The sequence below is a fragment of the Piliocolobus tephrosceles genome, chromosome 21 (genome assembly GCF_002776525.5).
Source record: "Piliocolobus tephrosceles isolate RC106 chromosome 21, ASM277652v3, whole genome shotgun sequence".
Taxonomy (NCBI): Eukaryota; Metazoa; Chordata; class Mammalia; order Primates; family Cercopithecidae; genus Piliocolobus; species Piliocolobus tephrosceles.
The window spans coordinates 16,467,849-16,479,622 of NC_045454.1; the positions used below are offsets into that span (position 1 = coordinate 16,467,849).

At 51.0% G+C, this 11,774-nt stretch overlaps 1 protein-coding gene across 1 annotated transcript in view; it reads right to left on the reverse strand.

Moving 5' to 3' along the window:
- Positions 1-7,441, reverse strand: part of LOC111554048 (cytochrome P450 2S1) — a 15,311-nt gene extending 7,870 nt beyond the window's left edge. The window contains exons 1-5 of the mRNA XM_023229322.3: positions 7,225-7,441; positions 5,958-6,123; positions 2,783-2,932; positions 2,085-2,245; positions 1,819-1,998 (exon numbers count right to left, since the gene is read on the reverse strand). Coding sequence (XP_023085090.1) covers positions 1,819-1,998; positions 2,085-2,245; positions 2,783-2,932; positions 5,958-6,123; positions 7,225-7,401 — 834 coding nt within the window. The 5' untranslated portion in view covers positions 7,402-7,441. The remainder of the gene's footprint in view (positions 1-1,818; positions 1,999-2,084; positions 2,246-2,782; positions 2,933-5,957; positions 6,124-7,224) is intronic.
- Positions 7,442-11,774: the final 4,333 nt, after the last annotated feature.

The window sequence follows — 11,774 nt, forward strand, 5'->3', positions numbered from 1 at the left end:
AAAAAAAAAAAAAAAAAAACAAAACAAAAAAAAAAACAAAAAAAAAGAATTGAAAGCAGGGACTTGAAGAGATACACTCATGTTAACAGCAGTATTATTCACAATTGCCAAGAAGTGGAGGCAACCTGTGTCCATCAGTGGATGAATGGATACGCAGAATGTGGTATATACACACAGTTGAGTATTACTCAGGCTTAAAAAGGAAAGAAATCCTGTCACAAGCTATAACACGGATGAACCTTAAGGACATTATGCTAAATGCAATGAGTCAGTCATAAAAGGACAAATACTGTATGAATCCACTCATATGAGGCACCTAGAATAGTCAAATCTATATAGACAAAGTAGAAAGGTGCCAGGCACAGTGGCTCATGCCTGTAGTCCCAGCACTTTGGGAGGCTGAGGCAGTTTGGTCACTTGAGGCCAGGAGTTTGAGATCAGCCTGGCCAACATAGTGAAACCCCGTCTCTACTAAAAATACAAAAATTAGGCAGGCATGGTGGCGCATGCCTGTAGTCCCAGCTACTCGGGAGCCTGAGGCAGGAGAATCGCTTGAACCCAGGAGGCAGAGGTTGTTGTGAGCCAAGACTGCACCGCTGCACTCCAGTCTGGGTGACAGAGTGAGATTCTGTTTCAAAAAAAAAAAAAACAAAAACAAAAAAAGGGTGATTGCCAGGGGTTGGGGAACGGAGGAACAGGCAGTTGTTTAATGGGTATAGAGTTTCAGCTTCACAACATGAAGAGTTCTGGAGACTGATTGCATAACAATGTGAATGTACTTAACACTACTGTACTGCATACCTAAAAATGGTTAAGATGGTAAATGTTATGTATATTTTACTATAGTTAAAACCAAAAAGAAATTCAATAAAAGAGAAAAGAAATGGGGCAATAGAGTTCAGAAAAATTTTTCTTTCTCCACAAACAGGGAGGCTGCATTTAATTAAAGACTGTGGCCCCATTCTTCCAAAGTTCGTACAATTAAAAACTATTTATTTCCTTAGGAGTCACCTTAATTCTAGTTTTCTTGCAGGGCATGGTGGCTTATGCCTACAGTCCCAGTACTTTGGGAGTTCAAGGTGGCAGGAGGATTACATGAGCCCAAGAGTTCAAGACCAGCCTGGGTAACATAGTGAGAGTCTGTCTCTACAAAGAAAACAAAAATTTAGCCAGGTGTGGTGATGCGCACCTGTTGTCCCAGCTACTTAGGAGGCTGAGGCAGCAGGATTGCTTGAGCCCAGGAGTTCAAGGTTGCAGTGAGTTACGATTTTGCAACTGTACTCCAGCCTGGGCCACAGAAAGAGATCCTGTCTCTTTAAAAAAAAAAAAAAAGAAAGAAAGAGAAATATTGCTCTCATATAATTAATAAAGTGGATTTGACTAACATAAATTGATATTGCAAGGCTTCCTAATAAATGACCATAATTCACATAAAATTGTGAATTTACATAAAAGTCTGGGGAGGCTGCAGGGGGTGGGATGAAGTGATCCTGGGGATTGCTGGTGTAGGACCCTGGGCATGGGGCCTGAACACAAGGGCCGAGGTGGGAGGGAGAAAGAGGAGAAATGCTGGCGAGACAGAGAGCCCAGCACAAATGCCCAGGTTGGGGGCGGGAGAGGCAGTGAGAGCAACTCCCTGAAAGAGACAGACAGATGTGCAGAGAAGGGACGCACACACACACAGACACTCATACTCACAGAGACATGCAGAGAGAGAAGGAAAGAGGGACCCAGTCGAGGTCCCCGGGGACACCTGGCTGGGGACCTACCAGGTCACCACACCCATTCAGAGAGGGGGTCCCTGCACCCTTCCCGCACCTGTGCCATCTTCAGCAGGAAGGCATCCACAAGGTCACGTGCAGGACCCGAAGCATCCAAGTTCCCCTGGTGCTGCTGCACCTGCCGGACTGTGAAGGCAGCTAGGGTGCTGACGTGGTGGAGGAGCTGCTTGTGGGGGCCTGGCAGGGGCCACAGGAACCAGGAACACATCTCATAGGTCTGTGGGGAGAAGGACGGCTGGTTCTCATGGGACCTTGGCAGGAACCTTCAGGGAAGGTAGTTGGAAAGGGGTCCCACCCACTCACCTGACCTCCCTGGGAGCTGACTCCCAGCAGGGTACCACCAGCTGCCCGGACCATGGCCTGGAACTCCTTATCCTCATAGGAGAAGCGGAGGCCAAAGAGGAGGGAGCAGACTACGTTGGAGGTGGCCTGGGCCAGCAGCAGGGAGGGATCGAATGGGCGTCCTGGGGGGAATGGGGGCAGGGAGGTAGGCTGTGATGTAGCCAGGCAGAGGGGAGCAGGTTGGGGCTGAACCCAACCAGAGAGAGACAGCGAGGCAGGGAAAGACAGATGGACAGACAGTGCAGGGAGAGAGCTAAACAGGCAAAGAAGGAGACAGACAGATAGGGACAGAGAAACAGACAGGGAGAAAGAAACTGAGTGACCATCACACGGACAAGGAGAGAGAAACAGAGATAGACTTAGGGCCCGAAAAATAGAGGAAAGGAGAGAGAAAGAAAAGAGACAGAGAGAGAGATGGAGACCCAGGAAGAATGGGATGATAGCACCAGGGACACACAGAGAGATGTCGTGTCAGCCTTGGAGAGACAGTGAGACAGAGACAGAGGGCGGGGGTGAACAGAACCCCCAGCCCAGCCCTAGAGTCCAAGGCTTCCCCTCCTGCCCATTCCAGGACCTGGGTTGGGGCCACCCCCAGCCACAGCAGGAGAGTTTTCCCTTTCACTCGGCTGGAGACCCTGGGGTGACCCCGCCATGCTGACCTTCTGTCCCCTGGAATGCCTCCACCAAACACCTGGCCTCCGCCTGGATCAGCTCCTCGCCTTCTCGCTTCCCCATGCCCAGGTCCCGCAGAGCAAGCATGGTAAACTTCCTCAGCTGCCTCCACCGCTCCCCGTTGGAGAAGAAAACACCTGCACAGAAGGCTAAACTCAAAGAGGGACCGGCCCCTCTGCCCATTCCCCCTGCTTTCTTTCCTTCTTTTTTTTTTTTTTTTGAGACGGAGTCTCGCTCTGTTGCCCAGGCTGGAGTGCAGTAGCGTGATCTTGTCTCACTGCAACCTCTGCCTCCCGGGTTCAAGCAATTCTCCTGCTTCAGCCTCCTGAGTAGCTGGAACTACAGGTGCATGCCACCATGCCTGACTAATTGTATTTTTAGTGGAGATGGCGTTTCACTGTGTTAGCCAGGATGGTCTCGATCTTCTGACCTCGTGATCCACCCGCCTCAGCCTCCCAAAGTGTTGGGATTATAGGCATGAGCCACCGCAACCGGCCGATTCCCCCTTCTTTCTAGTGAGGTTCTCTGAGGGGGACTCTTCAGGCTCCGAGTCCATTCCAGCCTAGCCCAGGGATGAGGACTCAGTAGGTGTTCAATAAATGCATAATCAAATTGGTTCTCCCATCCTTTGCCCTTGGGTAAGGGAGTACATTCTCCTGAAAAGTAGGTAGCTGGGATGACCCAGGCTTCTTCTGTTTTGTAATTATTATTATTATTGAGACGAGGTCTTGCTCTGTCACCCAGGCTGGAGTGCAATGGCATGATCTCGGCTCATTGCAACCTCTGCCTCTTGGGTTCAAGTGATTCTCCTGCCTCAGTCTCCCAGCTAGCTGGGATTACAGGCATACACCACTACACCTGGCTAATTTTTATATCTTTAGTAGAGATGGGGTTTCGCCATGTTGTCTAGGCTGGTCTTGAACTCCTGACCTGAGGTGATCCAGCTGCCTCAGCCTCCCAAAGTGCTAGGATGACAGGTTCGAGCACCACACCTGGCCTGTTCTGTAATTAACCAGGATGAATGAAGAGTTCTTTCCTCCTTTCTTCTTTCCTTGCATCCAACCATCCCATCATTTATGGAGTCCCACTGGGTTCTGGGTCCTGTGCCCCATGTAACACGGAGGTTGAACACAGAGGGAGGATGGAACTGTACCATTTTCCTCCTTTATCTAAGACACCTGTTCCAGACAGACTCTCTCTGTCCAATGCCAGCCTGTTGTGGCCTCTTGGGCACCTCCCCTTGGGCGTCTCCTGCCCTGGCCCCACTGTGTCCAAAGTGATCTCAGCATCCTCCTTTCTCTGTTTCAGCCCACCATCCATTCCCTGGCCAGAGCCCCAGGCTTCTCCCAATTACTCCTTCCTCCCCATCCCCTGGCCCCAGCCCTGGTCCATCACCCTGGGCTCCTAGCCTCCATTTTCATCCCCTTCAGGCAGCAACCACAGGATCTTCCCAACTCTGACTACAGCTGTTCCCTGCTTAAAACTAACTGCTCCTAGGAAAAACAAAAGCCCAAACACTCTGGCATGACTCACAGGCCCCGCATGACCAGGGGTTTCCCTGGCTTCTCAGCTTTGTTACTTAGCCCACTACGAAGGCACTGGACTCTCACTTCCTCAAAGGGGTCAGGATCCCGTCTAGGCCTGTGATCCTGCAGTTCCCTCTGCCTGCATCACTCTCACCCCCTTCCATCCCATTCTTGGCAAACTAATTCGTTCATCCTTCATGGCCCAGCTCAAATGCTACCTCCTCTGAGAAGCCTTCCCTGATTCCCTCTTTACCCTCGTACAGGTGCCTGTGCCCGTGTTTGCCCTCAAATCTGTCCCTCTCATTTTAGGATTATATTCCCTCCCTCTATTGTCTTACTGCAGTACAAGTCCGCCTCTCCCACAGTAGGAGAGGACACCACACCTGTCTGAGTCATCTCTGTGTACCTGGTACTCAGTATAGGACCAGGCATAACGATCATTTTTATGTTTGTTTGTGTTCTGTGGAGGCAGGGTCTCATCATGTTACCCAGGCTTGTCTCAAACACCTAGGCTCAAGTCATCCTCCCAATTCAGCCTCCCTAAGTGCTGGGATTACAGGCATGAGCCACCACGCCCAGCCTGAAAATTCACCAGTTGAATGAATGAATGCTTCTCTCAAAGTCATGCTTTTGTAGGTGCTGGTCTTTCTGCCTGGAACACCCTCCCCACTCATCTTATGAGTCTCAGCTTTGACAGCCTCTCTTCCAGGAAGACTTTCTGAATCTCCCTCACCAAACAAGCTGGGTCAGGTACCTCCTCTAAATTCCTACAGTCCTAGGGCTTCCTTCAGCCTGGCCCTGATCCCTCCTGCCCTGACCCCTCCCCATCCCACCCTGACCTTTCCCCCTGTGCTTCCCCGTCTTGGCCCTGACCACTCTGGCCTGGCACCGTGTGGTGAGTCTGTTTCCCCACTGGCCTCGGTGCTCTGGGGAAGCAGCACCAGTGCTCTTAGTCACTGCTGAGTTCCTGGCAGCACCCAGCATGGGCCTCCTGCTTTCTGTTGTAACACAGAGAATTGCCTCTATCATTGGAGGGCTTACCCACCAATCCTCAGCACCTTGAAAGTGCTCTGGAATCTTTCTGAACCCTCAGGGCTTTACCTGGATCACTGATGGTTATCACTGATACCACAACCTGGTGATTAGTGAGTGCTCACTTTGCACAAGGCTCAGTCTTCACTCACTCAGTCCTACATGATGGGCACTGCTTTTTGTTTGTTCGTTTGCTTGAGATGGAGGCTCACTGTGTTGCCCAGACTGGAGTGCAGTGGCACGATCTTGGCTCACTGCAACCTCTGTCTCCCGGGTTCAAGCGATTCTCCTGCCTCAGCCTCCCGAGTATCTGAGATTACAGGTACGCGCCACCATGCCCAGCTCATTTTTATATTTTTAGTAGAGACAGGGTTTCGCCATGTTGGCCAGGCTGGTCTTGAACTCCTGACCTCAAGTGATCCACCCACCTCCGCCTCCCAAAGTGTTGGGATTTCAGGCATAAGCCCCTGCCTCCCAGGCGATGGGCACTGTTATCACTCCATTTTACAGATGAGGAAACAGAGGCATTAAGCCATGTGCAAAGGTCACACACCCGTTAGTGGTGGCAGGCTGTGAGTGGAGGGCCTAGCAGCCCTTGACTTACCATGGCCATCAAAAGTCCGTTCCAGCATCGCTATGGTTCCCCGGCCACTGAACTCTTCAGCCTGACCTCCCAGGGCCTCTCGCACAGCCTCCTGCCCAACCAGGACCACCACGGGCCGCCAGGGTCCCAGGTAGATGGTGAACACCGGTCCGTACTTCTTACTCAGCTGGGCACAGGGAGGAAGAAAGAAGAGGATGCTGTGACCTCTTCCAGCCAAGTTGTCTCCATCATGGCCCTTGTCACTTGGAGGAGCCACCGGGTTTAGCTTCTACACCCTCTACCAGGAACCTGCCCCCACCCCAGCAGAAATAGCTGAGGCTCAGTTCTCTTTTTGTACTAGGCTCCCGGGCCTCCTCCCCCAGTACATCCTTCAGTGGCATCCCCAACTTCCTGCCATTCCCTTGCTTCCTGCTGAAACTTAACTTCTGACACTGGGCAATCCAGAAGTAGTTTGGGTCTCCCCTAATTCCTTAGGGCCCCCCCCTACCCACCAAATATCCAGCTACCCTTTCCAGTCACCGCAAAACCCTCAAATTCTAGAGCAGACACTGCTGAGTATCTGCCCCATCTCTCCCCCAAGACCCCACCCCTTTTTCTATGTCCTTGAAGTCACCCAGAATCCTTTTGAATGGGAAACTTCAGGCCTCTTCCCACTCCCACCCGCTATTCCCTAAGGCTGGGGCTGCCTCTGCCTTCTTTCTTGCTCTCCTTCCCTCCCCGCTCCCAGGAACTCCCAGCTGAACTCCACCCATCCTCCTATCCCGCATTCTGAGCAGACAGATTCCTTCAGCGGGACCCCCTCTCTGAGCCTGCAATCCTCCAGTCTCTTCATTGCCTCCAACTCCCGCAAGGACGCCTCCCCCTTTTCTTCTTTGTGCCCTCTTCAGGATGCCCCACCTGTATGGCTCCAGCTACCTCTCCCTCTGGGGCAAGCCCAGCCGCATCAGCTTCTCCTTGGCTGGAGGACTTCTGTCTCTCTCAGCCTCGGTCCCTGCCCATCACCTTCCCAGGATTCTGTAGGCAGAGGTGTCTGCCCCTCCTAGCCCTGGTCCCCCACCCCACGATCCTCTCTCCCGGGCACCTCTCCGGTTCTCAGCCCTGGACAACCTGCTGCAGCCCCCACCCCAGGAAAGCTGCAGCCCCTTTGCCTTGGGACCCCTGCCCCTGCCTCCTCCCTAGGATACCCGAAAAGCCCCTCGCCCTGGCAATCGCGTTTCTCTCCCAGGGACTCCCAGCCCCTAGCCAGGACGTCCCCTGGGCCCCTCACCCGCATGAGCCCCGAGTACAGCGCCCCGGGCCGTAGCTGCAGAAGGTTTCCCAGCAGTGGCAGTGGCGTGGGCCCGGGGGGCAGTTGGCCTCGGGCCCGGGTCCCAGACAGCGCCAGCGTCAGCAGCAGGAGCAGCGCCAGCGCCAGCAGCAGCGCCCAGGTGCCGCTCGCCTCCATCTCGGCAGGTCGGCTCCTTCTCCTCTCCCAGGCGCTCCGCGCGGCTGGGCTAGTTAGGGGCGGGAGCCGGGCGTCTCCCTCCCCAGCAAAATCAGGCGCGGGGCGGGGCAGCTAGCCCAGCCCCCTGCCTGCTGGGCAGGCTTATCTCCCCGCCGCCGGGTTTCTCCCGGACCACCGCCGCCGCCTGATGTCGGGAGCTCATGCTCCAACGGATGTCTCGGAGGTCACCCAGATTTCCGCGGGGCTCGGGCGGCGGAGACAGCGCCTTGGGCCCCCGGGTAGGGAGGAAGCAAACAGAAGAACCTGGAAGCCAGAGACTTTGGCCACCTGGAGGTTGCCACACCCTGCATCTGGCCTTGACCCCGCGCCACCCTCCCCAGCTCTACCTCCCTCATTGTTCGGGAGTGGGTTCGCGTGTGCGTGCGTGTATGGGGTGTCTTTGAGCCAATTTTCTCCAGCATCCTACATCTTCACGAACGGAGGGGAAGGACTTGACCTTTAAGGATAAACAATCTGAAGTCCAGGGAGATAAATCGGTTGGTCCCAGGTCAACTTGGCTGAGTGGCAGAGTTAAGATTTCGACTTGGGCGGGTCAGAATGATTGAGTCATTCATTCATTCACTTAGAGGCAGTTTGTAGAGCGGTTAGGACGGTGACGGCTGAAGCCAGACTGCTTGAATTCACAGCCTAACTCCTCTGTGCCTCTGTTAGCCTTGTAAAATGGGGCTAGTTTTCAGGATTAAATAGTACATCTGTGTACACAATTTAAAGCAGACGCAGGTGCACATGTAACAAGCACTAAATAGATGTTAGCTAGTATTTCTGCAACTAATTGTTATTGAGGTCTTACTGTAAACAAGACTTTGTTCTAGACCCGAGGATGCAGCTATGAGCGATGGAGAGAAGGGCTCTGACCTTCCTGAGCTCATATCCACATGCAGATGAAGTTGAGATGAAGACAATTTCAGAAAGTGAGAAGGCCCGCCAGGGGAATGGGCTTCTTGAGAAGGAAGAATATTAGAGCCATTTGTGCATGAATTATTACAGGTTTGGTTCACTGCTGTATCCCCAGCATGTTGTGCAGTGCCTGACACACAGTAGGCACTCAATAAATATTTGTTATATCTTCAAAGATTGAATTTAGGAGACAAGATTCATGAAGTCTTCAGGAGCCACCTTGCAAGGTCTTGGAAAAGACTGCATTTTATTTCTATTGCAAACAGAAGCTGTCTGGAGGGGTTTTCAGCAGGGCAGTTACTTTGTTTGCTTTGCATTTTCATTTCTTATTTTATTATAAAAATATTAAAATTTCAAACATACAGTGAACACCTGTATACCCATCAGATTCCACCATTTTATTATCCTTTCTTTGTTGCCTATTCTATTTTTGTTTGTTTTTTGTTTGAGATAGAGTCTCACTCTGTTGCCCAAAGTGGAGTGCAATGGCATGCAATCTGGGCTCACTGCAACCTCTGCCTCCCCGGTTCAAGCAATTCTCCTGCCTCAGCCTCTCAAGTAGCACTGGGATTACAGGTGCGCACCACCATGCCTGGCTATTTTTTGTATTTTTAGTAGAGATAGGGTTTTGCCATGTTGACCAGGCTGTTCTCAAACTCCTGACCTCAGGTGATCTTCTCTCCTCAGCCTCCCAAAGTGCTGGGATTACAGGCATAAGCCACTGTGCCCGGCCCATTTTGCATTACATATCTATTAATTTTACCTATCTATTCATTGATTTGTTTTAAGCATTTCAAAGTCAGTTGCAGACACCAGTACACTTCACTCCCAAATACATCAGCATGCATATCAGTAGCTAGAGCTCAGTATTTGTTTGCAGATACTTTTTGTTCCTCAAGGTATCCTATATACGATGAAATGCATACCTCTTAAGTGTATAATTAGATGAGCTTTTACATGCATATGCTGGAGTTTTACAATATTAGATTCTTAGAATTTTCACAATCTTTTTTTTTTTTTTTTTTTTTGAGACAGGGACTCGCTATGTTGCCCAGGCTAGAGTGCAGTGGCACGATCTTGGCTCACTGAAACCTCTGCCTCCCAGGTTCATGTGATTCTCCTGCCTCAGCCTCCTGAGTAGCTGGGATTACAAGCACCCACCACTGCTCCCAGCTAACTTTTGTATTTTTAGTAGAGTTGGGGTTTCACCATGTTGGCCAGGCTGGTCTTGAACTCCTGACCTCAGGTGATCTGCCCACCTCGGCCTCCCACAGTGCTGGGATTACAGGCATGAGCCACCGCGCCTGGACTTCAATCTTGCAATTTTTATTCGAGTCCGGAGCCCTTTCCCTCAAGAGCATAGCAGAATTCTCCCTGGAGTCTAGGGAATCCTTGACTGTGGCCTTCTCTAGCATTGATTCTATCCTCTGACACCCCAGGGGTGCCTGGAAGCCAAAGGAGGAGGGGTGGGGAGGCTCATATGCTCTTGCTATGAAGTAAATGCCAGTTCTCAGTTCCTCCTTTGCCTTGTTCTGGAAGGTTTCCAGGACGTCCCAAATCCAACCTTGAGCCTATCTGCTCGCTCTGTTCTACCCCTGAGAGAACTAACAGACATCTCAAACTTCTTGGATCCAAAAGAATTCCTGATTCCCCCACCTCCTGCAAAATGGGCTCTACCAGCTTCCCACCCATCTGGGAATACTTTCTGTCATCTCCTTCCTTATCTCTGTAAAAGGTATCATCATCTTTTCACTTGCCGATGACAACAAAATATAGAAGGAGAGGCTGAGCACGGTGGCTCATGTCTGTAATCCCAGCACTTTGGGAGGCCGAGGTGGGCAGATCACCTGAGGTCAGGAGTCCGAGACCAGCCTGGTTAACATGGTGAAACCCGCCTCTACTAAAAATACAAAATTAACCAGGTGTGGTGGCGCATGGCTGTAATCCCAGCTACCCCGGAGGCTGAGGCAGGAGAATCGCTTGAACCTGGGAGGCAGAGGTTGCAGTGAGTCGAGATCGCACCATTGCACTCCAGCTTGGGCAACAAGAGCAAAACTCCATCTCAAAAAAAAAAAAGGAGGAGGGGAAAAAATTAGTTTCATTAGACAACACATCCTTCTGGGTTATCAGATTCTGGTGTTGTTCATTGTTTTTACAGCCATCTTTCCTCCGTTACAATAGTCTTTTTGCATAATGTCTCTACTCACCTGAGACAGCATCTGTTTTTATTCATTTGTTAACCTTGATTTCTCTCTTTGACTTTAAACCCAATTTGTCAGCAAACCCTGTGGCTCTACCTCCAAATACATTCCAAGTGTATCCATTTCCTCCTTTCCCTACCACCCTGATCTAACTGACACCAGCCCTGATCCAAGGTACTGTCATTGCTTGCCAGGATTTTGCAGTAGCCTCCCCACTGAGCTACCTGCTTCCTCTCTCCTTCTCCCTCTCCTCCTCAATTCATTCACTGGATGCCAGCCAGAAAGGTATTTTTAAATGCAAGGAGAAAACTAATGTACAGTGGGAGGGAGGAGGGATCAGTACAGACTCCAGGGAGCATTCTCATTTTGTTCTTGAGAGAAAGGTCTCCAGCCTAGAATAAAAATACGAAGAATGTTGACCAGGCACAGCGGCCAAGGCAGGTGGATCACCTGAGGTCAGGAGTTTAAGATCAGCCTAATAAGCATGGTGAAATCCTATCTCTACTGAAAATATAAAAATTAACTGGCTGGGTGCGGTGGCTCATGCGTGTAATCCCAGCACTTTGGGAGGCCGAGGTGGGTGGATCACGAGGTCAGGAGTTCAAGACCAGCCTGGCCAGGATGGTGAAACCCCATCTCTACTAAAAATACAAAAATTAGCCAGGCATGGTTGTGGGCGTTTGTAATCCCAGCTAGTCGGGAGGCTGTGGCAGAGAACTCCTTGCTTGAACCCGCAAGAAGGAGGTTGCAGTGAGCCAAGATCTCCCCACTGCACTCCAGCCTGGGCGACAGAACGAGACTCCATCTCAAAAAAAAAAAAAAAATTAACTAGCTGTGGTGGGTGGTGGTGCACTCCTGTAGCCCAGCCACTCGGTTGGCTGAGGCAGGAGAATCACTTGAACCCAGGAGCTGGAGGTTATAGTGACCCAAGATTGTGCCACTGTACTCCAGCCAGGGCAATAAAGTGAGACTCAGAGTCATACACACACACACACACGCACACACACACACACATATATATGACTCTTTATAGTCCTGCTATATATATATATTCCAAGTCTAATGTTTAAAGATGATGATGATTGCAACATCCTATAGATAAGAAAACTTAAAAGTTCTTGTGGGGCACAGTGGCTCATGCCTGGAATCCCAGCACTTTGGGAGTTTGAGGTGGGCGGATCACAAGGTCAGGAGTTTGAGAGCAGCCTGAATATG